Source organism: Hypanus sabinus, chromosome 26 (genome assembly GCF_030144855.1).
Source record: "Hypanus sabinus isolate sHypSab1 chromosome 26, sHypSab1.hap1, whole genome shotgun sequence".
NCBI classification, from domain to species: Eukaryota; Metazoa; Chordata; class Chondrichthyes; order Myliobatiformes; family Dasyatidae; genus Hypanus; species Hypanus sabinus.
The window spans coordinates 45,340,333-45,355,221 of NC_082731.1; the positions used below are offsets into that span (position 1 = coordinate 45,340,333).

At 47.8% G+C, this 14,889-nt stretch overlaps 1 protein-coding gene across 3 annotated transcripts in view; it reads left to right on the forward strand.

The window, feature by feature from the left end:
- eml2 (EMAP like 2) overlaps positions 1 to 14,889 on the forward strand; it is a 154,682-nt gene that overhangs the window by 123,865 nt on the left and 15,928 nt on the right. For all 3 annotated transcript variants that reach the window (XM_059950995.1, XM_059950996.1, XM_059950998.1), the window contains 5 exons: positions 3,589 to 3,743; positions 6,596 to 6,721; positions 7,940 to 8,071; positions 11,637 to 11,704; positions 12,783 to 12,871. In XM_059950995.1, the coding sequence (XP_059806978.1) occupies positions 3,589 to 3,743; positions 6,596 to 6,721; positions 7,940 to 8,071; positions 11,637 to 11,704; positions 12,783 to 12,871 (570 nt within the window). The remainder of the gene's footprint in view (positions 1 to 3,588; positions 3,744 to 6,595; positions 6,722 to 7,939; positions 8,072 to 11,636; positions 11,705 to 12,782; positions 12,872 to 14,889) is intronic.

A 14,889-nucleotide genomic window follows, 5' to 3' on the forward strand; every position in this document is an offset into this window, starting at 1 on the left:
GGATTCAGGTGAGGAGGGTGAAAGGCGGATGGAGGAGGGGAGGAATGGGAATAGTGATAGAGGCTGGGAGGTGAGGGATGGGTCCAGGTGAGGGGGTTGATAGACAGACAGAAGTGGAGGGGGAGAATGGGAACACTGACAGATTCTGGGAGGTGATGGGTGGATCCGGGTGAGAGGATAGATAGGTAGACGGAAGGGGAGGGGGAGAATGGGAACACTGACAGATTCTGGGAGGTGAGGGATGGGTCCAGGTAAGGGGGTTGATAGACAGATGGAAGGGGAGGGGGAGAATGGGAACACTGACAGATTCCGGGAGGTGATGGGTGGATCCGGGTGAGAGGATAGATAGGTAGATGGAAGGGGAGGGGGAGAATGGGAACACTGACAGATTCTGGGAGGTGAGGGATGGGTCCAGGTAAGGGGGTTGATAGACAGATGGAAGGGGAGGGGGAGAATGGGAACACTGACAGATTCCGGGAGGTGATGGGTGGATCCGGGTGAGAGGATAGATAGGTAGATGGAAGGGGAGGGGGAGAATGGGAACACTGACAGATTCCGGGAGGTGATGGGTGGATCTGGGTGAGAGGATAGATAGGTAGATGGAAGGGGAGGGGGAGAATGGGAACACTGACAGATTCCGGGAGGTGATGGGTGGATCCGGGTGAGAGGATAGATAGGTAGACGGAAGGGGAGGGGGAGAATGGGAACACTGACAGATTCCGGGAGGTGATGGGTGGATCCGGGTGAGAGGATAGATAGGTAGATGGAAGGGGAGGGGGAGAATGGGAACACTGACAGATTCCGGGAGGTGATGGGTGGATCCGGGTGAGAGGATAGATAGGTAGATGGAAGGGGAGGGGGAGAATGGGAACACTGACAGATTCCGGGAGGTGATGGGTGGATCTGGGTGAGAGGATAGATAGGTAGACGGAAGGGGAGGGGGAGAATGGGGACAGTGACAGATTCCGGGAAGTGATGGGTGGATCCGAGGGAGAGGATAGATAGGTAGACGGAAGGGGAGGGGGAGAATGGGGACACTGACAGATTCCGGGAGGTGATGGGTGGATCCGGGTGAGATTATAGATAGGTAGATGGAAGGGGAGGGGGAGAATGGGAACACTGACAGATTCCGGGAGGTGATGGGTGGATCCGGGTGAGAGGATAGATAGGTAGACGGAAGGGGAGGGGGAGAATGGGAACACTGACAGATTCTGGGAGGTGATGGGTGGATCCGGGTGAGAGGATAGATAGGTAGATGGAAGGGGAGGGGGAGAATGGGAACACTGACAGATTCTGGGAGGTGATGGGTGGATCCGGGTGAGAGGATAGATAGGTAGACGGAAGGGGAGGGGGAGAATGGGAACACTGACAGATTCTGGGAGGTGATGGGTGGATCCGGGTGAGAGGATAGATAGGTAGACGGAAGGGGAGGGGGAGAATGGGGACAGTGACAGATTCCGGGAAGTGATGGGTGGATCCGAGGGAGAGGATAGATAGGTAGATGGAAGGGGAGGGGGAGAATGGGGACACTGACAGATTCCGGGAGGTGATGGGTGGATCCGGGTGAGAGGATAGATAGGTAGGTGGAAGGGGAGGGGGAGAATGGGAACACTGACAGATTCCGGGAAGTGATGGGTGGATCCTGTTAAGGAGAGGTGAGAGCAGATGGAGGAGTGATAGGAGGAGTGATACCGGTTGCAGATGGTGGAATATGACACGACCAAGGAACAGAGTGAAGGGATGAGGAGGGAAGATGTGATGGCAGAGACTAAGTGGGAGGGTGAAAGCGGTTGGAGGGGAGGAAGGATGGTGAGAGCTGGGCCAGTGTAGTGAGACTGGGTAGAGAGAGGAAAGAAGAGACAGAGGGAAGATAATTCCAAGTTCAAAGTAAATTTATTATCAAAGTACATGTATGTCACTCTTCCATGCTTTTCTGTCCTCACCTATTCCCCCTTCTCTGGCCCTGCATCTCTTTCGAGGGTTCGCTTCCCAGCTCTTTGCTTCGTATCTCCCCCTCCCGGTTTCGCCTGTCACCTTGTGTTTCTCCCCCCTCATTTTGAACCTGCTGCTTGTCTTGTTTTCCCAGTCCGGCTTGGACCCTTGACTGAGCTCTTTTCCATGGTTGCTGCCTGGCCTGCTGAGTTCCTCCACCATTTTGTAGATGATGGAATAGATTACTTTGTTGCCAAGTTTGCATAGGATACGAAAGTTGTTAGAGGAGTCGGGTAGTGTTGAGGAAACAGGCTGCAGAAGGACGAGACAGATTAGGAGAATGGACAAGAAAGTGGCAAATGAAATACAGTGTCAGAAAATGCATGGTCATGAACTTTGGTGGGAGAAATAAATATGAGGTTTTATAAGACACTGGTGAGGCCTCACTTTGAGTATTGTGAACAGTTTTGGGCTCTTTATCTACGAAAAGATGTGCTAGCTTTGGAGAGTGTTCAGAGGAGGTTCACAGGGATGATTCCAGAAATAAAAGGGTTATTATATGAGGAACATCTGATAACTCTGGGCCTGTACTTGCTGGAATTTAGAAGGATGATGGAGGGATCTCATTGAAACCTTTGGATGTTGAAAGGCCTAGACAGAGTAAATGTTGAAAAGGTGTTTCCCATGGTGGGGGAGTCTAGGACAGTAGGGCACAGACTCAGGATAGAGGGGCATCAATTTAAAACCGACATGCAGAGAGGTTAGAGTTTGGTGAATTTGAGAAATTTGTTACTCCAGGCAGCTGTGGAGGCCAGGTCGTTGGGTGTATTTGAGGAGGAGATTGATGGGTTCCTGATTGGACGTGGCATCAAAGGTTACAGCGAGGAAGCTTGGAGTGGGGCTGAAGAGGGGTAAAAAGGATCAGCCATGATTGAGTGGCGGAGCAGACCCGAAGGGCCGGGTGGCCTAACTCTGCTCCTCTGTCTTGTGGTCTTGTATAGCATGTGGTAGTGTGATGATGTGTGTAATTGACATATTTATACGACTAACCTGTAATTAGTTATTTAAATGAAAAGGAATGCTTAATCCACCTATTTATACATACAAGGTCACTCCAACATTACTTAAATATTATATACACTTAGCCCCACCCTGATCAGGGTCACGTAAACCCACGGGAGCAGGTGGTGGATGGTCATAGGAGCAGCCAGTGCACATCACAAGTCATGCTTATGTGACCACTGACCCCAGGCAGACCATCTCTGAAGAGTATTGATAATGGCTGAGGTCACCCGTCTTGTAAAGACACCGCCCAGAAGAAGGCAATGGCAAACCACTTCTGTAGAAAAATTTGCCAAGAACAATCATGATCAAAGATTGTGATCACCCACGTCACATGGCATGGCACATAATGATGATGTCATATGGCGTGGCTCTGGGTAATGGCCCGATTGATACATAATGATGATGATGAAATGGATGGGAGGGGTAAGCAGAATAATGGTTCAGCATAGATTAGATGGGTTGAAGGGTCAGTGGTAGTGCCCTATGGGATGAGCTTATTTTCAAATGTACGCCAAGGTATCATTCTGTCGCGGTTTTATTTGCATCTCAGTGTACATTGGTCCCAATCTCATCGATCTCCTCTTTCTACAGGCACAAACCGGATCAGCACTGCAGTTCAGGGGGCTCACGAAGGAGGTATATTCAGCCTCTGTGTGCTGAATGATGGAACCCTGGTGTCAGGTGGAGGCAAAGATCGGAAGGTCATCCTCTGGGACAGGCAGTATCACAAGGTTCAGGAAACCGAGGTGAGTGCCAAATCCTGGTCCACTTTCCATGATCTTGGCTGAAATTAGTTGGTGTACAGTTTTCTCAGGGAAGGATTATGATGTAGTCTGTGAAATGTTGGAAGTGACCCTTCGGAAATGATTTAGCAGGGTCCTTCCTCCCTGGCATATGATTTCTAGAAGGTCCTGCGAAAGTTATAGTTGCATTTTCAATGGTTCCATTTAATATCAGAGAACGTATACAGTATACAACCTGAAATTCTTACTCTTCACAGACATCCACAAAACGGAAAAAGAATGAATGTCAGGAAACTTTAGAACCCCAAAGCCTTACTCCCCCTCCCACACAAAAGCGACAGCGAAAGCATCAAGCACCCCACAACACCCCCCCCCACCACCACTATGCATGCAATAGCAAAGCCCCAGAGACCAGCAGCTGGCTGTTTCAATGTTACAGACTGTCATATCGCTTGTCCGAGTTCTCCGACTTGAGGACCAGCAGACTCCCACTTACTATCGAGATAGAGGGAGAGAGTATGGTGCCTTTGTTTGACAGCAGCACACTCCACCTGCTGTCTTAATGTTTCAGACTCCCACTGGTGACATCGGTGAGGAATCGGGTCATTCACAGGGCCACATCTTGAATGCGCATGTCTTCCAGGAGATATCGAAATGCCTGGCCTCACAGTGAATCCAAGAGCAAGAACCCAGCACCCGTGAAGAACCATAGTTTGAGCTGCAGCTGTAGATCACGGACTCCGACAGGACCCCAGCCACCTTGAAAAGGAAAAAAAAAACAAGATGAGATGAAAATAAACTGTTTCGCAGACAAACTGGAAGAAGTTGCCCAGGTCTGAAAAACCCCACTGGCACCATCTTCAAGAATAAATACAACATTTCACTTTTTATAATGACACTTGTGATTTCATAATATCATAAAATGCTCTTCTGTCAATTAAGTGTTTTGTTGACGATCTTTGCAATGTGGAGAGCCCCAATGATCTCAATCACCATCATCATCATTATGTACCGTGTCATATGACATCATCATTACGTGCCATGTAATATGACATCATTACATGCTGTGTCATATGAAATCATTATGTGCCATGTCGTATGATGTAGGCGATCATGGTCTTATCCATGACCATGATTATTCTTGAAAAATTTTTCTACAGAAGTGGTTAGCCATTGAATTCTTCTGGGCAGTGTCTTTACCAGACGGGTGACCCCAGCCATTATCAATACTCTTCAGAGATTGTCTGCCTGGTGTCAGTGGTCACATAACCAGGACTTGTGATCTGCACCGGCTGCTCATATGACCGTCCACCACCTGTTGCCATGGCTTCACGTGACGCTGATCGGTGGGGGAGGGAGAGCCCAAGCTTCACCTTGCCCATGGGAGACCAAGGAGCACCTTACACCTCCTTTTGTGGAAACTCTTCTCCCATTTAGGCTTATAACAGCAAAGTAAGAAGCTGTCCTTGAGCTTGGCGATGGCTGCTTTCAGGCTTCTCCTTCTGCCCAGTTGGGATTGGTAGGTGACACCCCATGAGCCCGCTCTGCCGTTCATCAGTATCGTGGCTGAGCTTTTGCTTTGCAACTTGCAGCTTGTACGATTTCTTGAAAATCCAGAGACCTGTTGGTCTCTTTCAAATGACTTTGAAGTCTGAAACTCCTTGGCCCTCTACGGTAGAGAATTCCAATCAGTTGTCACCTCCTGGGTGAAGAAATCTCCTAACATTTCATTCCCAGCTTTCCACAGTCCTGAAGAAGGATCAAAGCATGATCATTGACTGTCCTCTTTTCAACAGTTGCTCCCTGGCCTGCTGAGTTCCTCTAGCAACTTGTGCATCTTCCCTGCATTTGTCCCCTTGAGCCAATGAGAATTTTGTAACTTTCAACGAGATCTCCATTCGTACTTTTAAATCACAGAGGACATGAAAACCTTGCACCAGAATTTGTTGCAACATACAGTGCACAAAATGCTGGAGGAACGCAGCAGGCCGGGCAGCATCTATGGAAACGAATAAACAGTCGACGTTTCAGGCCGAGACCCTTCTTCAGGACTGGACAGGAAGGGGGAAGAAGCCAGAATAAAGAGGTGGGGGGAGGGGAAAGAGACTAGCTGGAAGGTAATTGGTGAAGCCAGGTGGGTGTGAAAGGTCAAGGGCTGGAGAAGAAAGAATCTGATTGGAAAGGAGAGTGGACCATATAAGAAAGGGAAGGAGGAGGGACCCAGAGAGGAAGTAATAGGAAGGCGGGAAGAGTTAAAAGGTCAGAATAGGAAATGGGGGGGGGGGGGGGTGAAAATTGGCAAGAAGGCTCTGCTCCGTCTGCCGCAAGTAGGATTTCCTGGTAGCCAAACATTTAAATTCTGATTCCCATTCCCGTTCAGACATGTTGATCCATGGCCTCCTCTTGTGCCAAGATGGAGGAGCAGCACCTTTAATTCCATCTGGGTAGCCTCCAACCTGACGGCATGAATTCAATTCCTCCTTCCAAGAAGCATATTTCCAACCCCAACACCCTCCATTCCCTCCCCCCATGCCCTCCATTCCCCCTCTGACCTTTTTACCTCTTTTCATCTTCCTATCACTTCCTCCTTCCCTTTCTCCATGGTCCATTCTCCTCTCCTATCAGGTTCTTCCCACCGACCTGGCTTCACCTCTCACCTCTTTCTCCTCCCCCAACCTTTTAATTCTGCCGTTTTCCCCCTTCCCTCTCAGTCCTGAAGAAGGGTCTCAGTCCAAAGTGTCAGCTATTTATTCATCTCCATTGATGCTGCCGGAGTTTCTGAATCCCTCCAGCATTTTGGATATCCAGCATCTCTGACGTTTGTAACCAGAACGGCCTTTCTTTCTGAACCTCAGATCCCAGAAGCCTTTGGGCCGGTCCGAACGATCGCAGAAGGGAAAAATGATGGCTTATTTATTGGGACGACGAGGAACTGCATTCTCCAAGGCACGCTGAGTGGGGGATACTGCCCCATTGTACAGGTAGGAATCGGCTCTCAGGTCCATTTGCAATGAAAGATCTCCTTTTTCCTTCTGGACAAATCAAAACATTTCCCCAGAGGTTTGAGGTTTACACCCAAACAATGTGCTTAGTGTACACAACATCAAGTCACCTTGAGTTTACTGCCATGGGCACAGGTACAGGTGTGTAGGTTCAGAATACACCAGTGGCCACTTTATTAGATACACCTGCTCATTAATGAAAATATCTAACCAGCCAATCACGCCGCGGCAACTCAATGCATAAAAGCATGCAAACATGGTCAAGAGGTTCAATTGTTGCTCAGGCCAGACATCAGAATGGGGAAGAAATGTGACCTAAGAGACTTTGACTGCAGAACGTTAGTTGGTACCACAAATAAATTAGCAAATAATATAATATATTCCAGAAGATTAACACTGATCTTAAGGTGCATTTACAAAAACTATTGAAGGCCTAGACAGAGTGGATGTAGAGAGGATGTTTCTTGTGGTGCGGGAGTCTAAGACCAGAGGACACAGCCTCGGAGTAGAGGGGCGTCCTGTTAGGACAGAGATGGGGAGGAATTTCTTTAGCCGGAGGGTGGCGAATTTGTGGAATTCATTGTGGAGGTCAAATCTTAAGGCAAGGGTTGATAAATTCTTGATTGGTCAGGGAATGAAAGAATACAGTGAGAGGACAAGTGATTGGAGTTGAGAGGGAAAATGAATCAGACTGGATGGGCCAAATGGCCTAATTCAGCTGCTATTTCTTATGGTCTTTTGGATGTTTAGCCAAGTTGCATTTACAACACAAGTAAAAAAGTGAATAGTAACACGTTATTGGCATGTCATACGTGATGAGACCTGGGCAGTGGCAGGGCGTTCAGTAGACCCTCGGCCTGAGGGACCCATCCAAACAGTTCTTGTCCAAGTGCGATGGAACCTCCTGCCTGACGGTAGAGGGTCAGAGAGATTGTGGGACAGGTGAGAGGGATCATTGACAATGCCAAAGGCCCCGCGTTCGCAGCTTGCTGGTAAATATCTCTGACGGATGGAAAAGAGACCCCGACGATCTTCTCAGTGACCTTCGCAATCCTTTGTAGTGACTTGTGGTCAGACGCCTTGTATCTCCCGTACCAAACGGTCATGCAGCTGGGCAGGACACTCCCATTGGTTAGGGACACTGCTGTGGGTGGTGGACCTCTTTCTGGCCTGGTTGATACTAATCATGTGTTGCAGGGTCATACAGACGAGCTCTGGGGACTGGCAGTGCACCCAAGCGAGGATAAGTTTGTGACCTGTGGACAGGACAAGCTCATTCACTACTGGGATCCCACCTCACACCAGCCCATTTGGACTAAGACTCCAGAGGTAAGTTGGCGGATAACTAACCATGGCTTTACTGCTTCAATGCAACTATAGCTGGTTCGAACAGTAGCACAGTTGGAGCTGAGGGTGTACAGGTTTAAGGTGCACCAAGAGGTGTCCGTTTAATTAAGGGGCCAGTGGGCTTGAAAAATACTCTGAAATCAGAATCAGGTTTAATATAACTGGCATATATCGTGAAATTTGTTAACTTTATGGCTGCAGTACAATGCAAAACATAATAGGGAAAAAACTGAATTACAATAAGTTTAAAGTTCAAAGCAAAATTTATTATCGGAATACCTACACATCACCCTGAGGTTTTTCCTGTAGGCATATTCAGCAAACCCATAGAACGGTAACTGTAAACAGGATCGATGAACCACAAACTGTGCAAATACAAATATAAATAAATAGCAATACATAACGGGGTAAAGAGTCGTTAAAGTGAGGCCATTGGTGTGGGAACACCAGAAGTAGAATGAGTGCAATTATCCCCTTATGTTCATGAGCCTGATGGTTGAAGGGTAGTAACTGGTCTTGAACCTGCTGGTGGTGCGAGTCCTGAGGCTCTTGTGCCTTCTTCCTGATGACAGCAGTGAGAGAAGAGCACGGTCTAGGTGGTGAGGATCTCTGATGATGGATGCTGCTTTTCTATACCAACGTTTCATGTAGATGTGCTCAGTGGATGGGAGAGCTTTAACCATGATGTTCTGGGTTGAATCAGCTATCTCTTGTAGGATTTTCCTCTCAAGGGCATTGGTGTTCCCATACCAGGACGTAATGCAGCCAGTCAACACACTTTCCTCCGCACATCTATAGAAGTTTGCCAAGGTTTTTGATGACATGCCGAATCTCCACAGACTCCTGAGGGAGTAGAGGCACTGTTAAGCTTTCTTTGCAATTACATTTATACGATGGGTCCAGGACAGGTCCTCTGAGATAGTGACACTTAGGGAATTAAAACGACCCTATTCACCTCTGAACCTCCGATAAGGACCTCTGGTTTCCCTCTCCTGAGGTCTACAGTCAGTTCATTGGGCTTACTGACATTGAGTGAGAGGTTGTTGTTATGACACCACTCAGCCAAATTTTCAATCTCCCACCTGTAGGCTGATTCATCACCACCTTCGATACAGCCCACAACAGTGGTGTCTTCAGCAAATTTGTCTGTGGTGCATATTGTGTATGTATGTGTGTGTGTGTGTATATATATAGTTAAGTAAGTAGTGCAAAAATAAAAATAAAAAAAGTAGTGAGATAATATTCATGGGTTCAATGTCCATTCAGAAATCAGATGGCAGAGGGGAAGGAGCTGTTCCTGAATCATTGTGTGAGTCTTCAAGCTCCTGTACCTCCTCCCTGATGGTAGCAATGAGAAATGGGCATGTCCTGGGTGATGGGGATCCTTAATGATGGATGCTGCCTTTTGAGGCATCACTCCTTGAAGATGTTCTAGATACGGAGGCTAGTGTCCATGATGGAGCAACCTAATTTTATAACTCTCTGTAGCTTAATTCAATCCTGTGCCATATTCCCCCCACCCCCACCCCCCACACCAGCTGCTGATGCAGCCAATTACGAGAATGTTGTCCGTGGTACATCTGTAGAAATTTACGTGTGTTTCTGGTGACCTACCAAATCTCCTCAAACTCCTAATCACTGCTGTTTTCTCTTCCTTATAGTCCTCCACTTCTGAGAACTAGTGTGTGTTCCCTTGCCTTATCCTTTCCAAAGTCAATCAAGTCAATAATTCCAGGAGAAAGGGGGTGCTGTTTGGAATGCCCTGCAAAGACTGCAGGAGAAGGTTCAGTCTGTTTCCTGAGCAGACTGTCCAGACTGCCTGGCAGGGTGCCTCATCACCAGACCTCACCAGCATGCCCGACTGGCAGAGAGATCCTTCCTTCGTGCCCAGAGCATCGCTGCCCGCGGGATGATCGTAGTGAGAACGAGACAGTTGGGTGAGACAACTAGAGGTCAGGGGTTAAGGGTGGAAGGTGAAATGTTCAAGGGGAACCTGAGGAGAAACGTCTTCACTCAGAGACTGTGGAAAGAGCTGCCAGTGGAAGCAAAGGATGCAATTTGGATTGGTATATATATGGAAGGGGTATGGAGGGCTACAGTTCAATGGGACTATGCAGTTTAAATGGTTCAGCATGGACTAGATGGGCCAAAGGGCCTGTTTCTGTGCTGTAGATTTTTATGACTCTAAGACTCTATTGTATTTCTTTATTTTACTCGAGATGTCAGAGTAGTATATAGCCACATACAGTATACAGTACTTCGATAATAAATTCACTTTGAACTTTGAGGGGGCTGTTTCTGTGGTATATGATTAATTTAGCTGTGTTTCCCTATTCACAGAATCTGTCGAGTTTTTCCAGCAGACTGTTTTTAACTGGGATTTGATAATGATTCGCTGCCTCACTTAGTGAAGCTTGACCCAATAAGAAAGAAACTGGGGAGAAGTTCGGGGGCGGGGTGTTGTCCTTTCAAAGAAATGATGTACTGATATAACAGCCAGATCATCATGAAAGCGCTCAGCAGGACAGGCCTCGGCGGAAAGAGAAACAGTTCACATTTCACTTCTTTAAGATAAAGACTCTCTTTATTTGCCACATGTACATCGAAACTTGCAGTGAAATGTGTGATTTGGATCAAACCTAATCAATGCTGGGGAGCCAGGATCCTAGCGCCAGCGTTACACGCCTACAACTCAGTTACCCTGTGGGAGGGAACCGGAGCACCCAGGGGAACCCCCCCCCCCCCGCGGTCACGGGGAACACGTACAAGCTCCCTTATAGACGGCAGTGGGAATTGTACCCCGATCGAACAACAGAGCGCCGTCAAGCATTGTGCTGACCGTTATGCTACCGCGCCGCCTGAAGGTTACACCATAAGACCAGACAAAGGAGCAGAATTAGACCATTCGGCCCATTGAGACTGCTCCGCCATTTCCATCATGGCTCAATCCCGTTGTGACTTCCTTCTCTCCATCACCCTGAGTATCAACCTCTGGCTTAAATATACCGAGTGATTTGGCCTCCACCGCCGTCTGTGGCAAAGAATTCCACAGATTCCCCTCTCTGCCTAAAGGAATTCCTCCTCATCTCCGTTCTAAATGGACGCCCCTCTATTCTGAGGCTTTGCCCTCTAGTCCTAGACTGTAGGAAACATCCTGTCCACGTCTACTCCAGCTAACTTGAATGGAGTTAACTCTAAAGTTTAATCTATTTCTGTCACTGCCCGTCCTGTAGAAAGTTTTCAGCATTTTCTGTTTAGAGTCACGGAGAGAGACAACATGAAAACAGGCCCCAAGGTGCACTGGGCCTCGCCATGACAACTGGCATAGCAGTGCATGGCCCTCACCCGCTGATGAGTGCCCACAAGGTCCCGCAAACTCGCTTGTGACAGTTCAGAGTTTCGTCTCTGCTTCTCCGCACCTGCAGTAACCTTTGACCTTTCAAGAAGTTTACAGCTTCTGGTGCAGCTTCCTTTCTGGAAGATTCTATGCTTCGCTGTTCACATTTCTTGGGGACGGAAGTTTAGTGTGTTGTTGTTTTCCTGACAGGACCAGAGCCAGTCGGTTGGCTTTCATCCCAGTGGATCGGTTATAGCTGTGGGGACGCAAACGGCAAGGTAAGGCAAAGCAGAAGCAAGGTAAACAAGCAATCAAAGGGATTCTCACACTTGGCAGAGCTCATCCAGTATTATAAATGTGGGTTATTCCAAGTGGAGACGGTGTACCGGCACAAAGACTGAAAACCAAGAGGCCATGTGGAGTGACATCATCATTATTTGCTCTGTTGTATGATGTCATCATTGTGTGCTGTATCGTGTGATGTGGGTGTTCATGGTCTTTCTATGACCATGATTGTTCTTGACAATTTTTTCTACAGAAGTGGTTTGCCATTGCCTTCTTCTGGGCAGTGTCTTTACAAGACGGGTGATCCCAGCCATTATCAATACTCTTCAGAGATTGTCTGCCTGGCGTCAGTGGTCGCATAACCAGGACTTGTGATCTGCACCAGCTGCTCATACGACCGTCCACTACCTGCTCCCATGGCCTCACGTGACCCTGATCGGGGGCTAAGCAGGTGCTACACCTCGCCCAAGGGTGACCTGCAGGCTAGCGGAGGGAAGGAGCGACTTGCACCTCCTTTGGTAGAGACGTATCTCCACCCAACCACTCAACACAATGTTGTGCCCACCTTTTAACCTACTCCAAAATCACTCTAACCCTTCCTTCTGACATAGCCTCCATTTCTCTATCATCCATGTGCCTATCTAAGAGTTTCTTAAATGCCCCTAATGTACTTGCCTCTACCACCACCCCTGGCAGGGTGTTTCACACACCCACCTCTGTCTATGTAAAAAAAACATTTTCCCCCTACACTTACCTCCAATCTCCACAATCATGCCCCCTTGTATTTGATCTGAGACTCCCACGTCAGAGGAAACATCCTCTCCACATCCACTTGATCTAGGCCTTTCAATGTTCGATAGGTTTGAATGAGATCCCCCCTCATTCTCCAGTGAGTACAGGCCCAGCGCCATCAAACGCTTGAAGCTGACGGACTCACAGGTGAAATGTTGCCCACAGTACCTGCAGCTTTACCAATACAACACTACAAGAGGGTCGTAGGAAAGGGTGAACTGGTACATTTCTAGGTTGTTCTGTCTAACGACGTGGACTTTTGTCTCATTTGCGTCTCAGGTGGATGGTTTTCGATGTCGAGACGAAGGATCTTATCACTGTGCACACCGACGGTAACGAGAAAATCTCAGTGATGCGTTACTCACCAGGTATGTGACCCTACACACTCCAGCGCGAATAAATTCTCACTCAGCTGCACGTGGAGCGGCATGCAGTTCTGGGAGACCCATTATGGGAAGGATGATCATTGAAACCTATCAAACATTGAAAGGTCCAGATAGAGTGGATGTGGAGAGGATGTTTCCTATAGTGGGGGAGTCTAGGACCAGAGGACACAGATAGAGTGGATGTGGAGAGGATGTTTCCTATAGTGGGGGAGTCTGGGACCAGAGGACACAGATAGAGTGGATGTGGAGAGGATGTTTCCTATAGTGGGGGAGTCTAGGACCAGAGGACACAGATAGAGCGGATGTGGAGAGGATGTTTCCTATAGTGGGGGAGTCTAGGACCAGAGGACACAGATAGAGTGGATGTGGAGAGGATGTTTCCTGTAGTGGGGGAGTCTAGGACCAGAGGACACAGATAGAGTGGATGTGGAGAGGATGTTTCCTGTAGTGGGGGAGTCTAGGACCAGAGGACATAGATAGAGTGGATGTGGAGAGGATGTTTCCTATAGTGGGGGTGTCTGGGACCAGAGGACACAGATAGAGTGGATGTGGAGAGGATGTTTCCTGTAGTGGGGGAGTCTAGGACCAGAGGACACAGATAGAGTGGATGTGGAGAGGATGTTTCCTGTAGTGGGGGAGTCTAGGACCAGTGGACACAGATAGAGTGGATGTGGAGAGCATGTTTCCTGTAGTGGGGGAGTCCAGGAGCAAAGGGCACAGCCTCAAATCTCAAGGAAGTCCCTTTAGAACAGAGATGAGAGAAATTTCTTTAGCCAGTGGTGTATCTGTGGAATTCTTTGCTGAGGACAGCTGTGGATGGTGTCTATTTAATATTTCAGTAGTATTTGAGTAATATTGTAAATATCTTGTTGGATTAAGCCTTCTTGTGCTTTTAAATAATTCATTACGGTTTATAATGAGTGAATGGCAAACGTCGTGACGTTTCCATGTGATATGTGTGCGCCTCGCTTAAAGTGAAAACTAAGTTAAACTCGCAATCTCAACTGCATCAATTCGATGAATGATTTCCAGTTAGAAAACGTAACGGTGGAGCCCACGTCATTAAAGTGGAGGTTGATAGGTTCTTGATTCATCAGGGAGTCAAAGGTTACGGGGAGAAGGAAGCAGAATGGGAATGATGGAATGGTGGAACAGTCTTGATGGGCTGAATAGCCTATTTCTGCCCCTGTGTCTTTTGATCTTATGAAGTGGAGGCTTTGGAGAGGATACGGACAGTGTTTACCAGGGTGTATGAGAGGGTATGAGCTACATAGCAAGCTTGGACACACTCGGTGTGTCACAGGCTGAGGAGAGTCCTGATGAGGAGTTTTTAAAATTATGAGAGGTATATCTTTCTCGGAATTTAAATGTCAAATACTGGAAGACATGCATTTAAGGCGATGAGGCAGGGAAGTTTAAAGTAGATGTGGGGGGTGGGACAAGATTCCTCCATCCTGCCATAAACCCTTCACTCTGTCTTTGAATTTGACCTTCTAAAGTGTATCACTTTACCCTTCTCTGGATTAAACTCCATTTGATACTTCTCAGTTATCTTCCTCTGACATATTCTCTCTCACACCTGCGTACGTAGTTTCTTTCCGTGTCCCATTTAACTCCCAGCCCACCCATCTGTGGGAGAAAACCAGAGCATGCGGGGGAAACCCATGTAGTCACGGATAAAGGAAGGTAAAGTAAAGTTTCTCCCCCTGCCTTTATTTGGCAGATCAGGCGGCAGCCTTGCTGTTTCATTAGCATTTGTCTGCTTTCCGAGGCTGAGTGAGTAGCTTGACGCTCGACCCGGCACAGATGGAAAGCGTGCAAGGAGCTGGCTGGATTTGAACCTGGGACCTCTTGTTCCAAAGTCCAGGTGTCGATATAGAACACAGAACATAGAGCATAGAATAGTACAGCACATTACAGGCCCTTCGGCCCACAATGTTGTGCCGACCTTCAAACCTGTAGTGATGATATCACTACATCACCTGCACAGTCGCATAGTC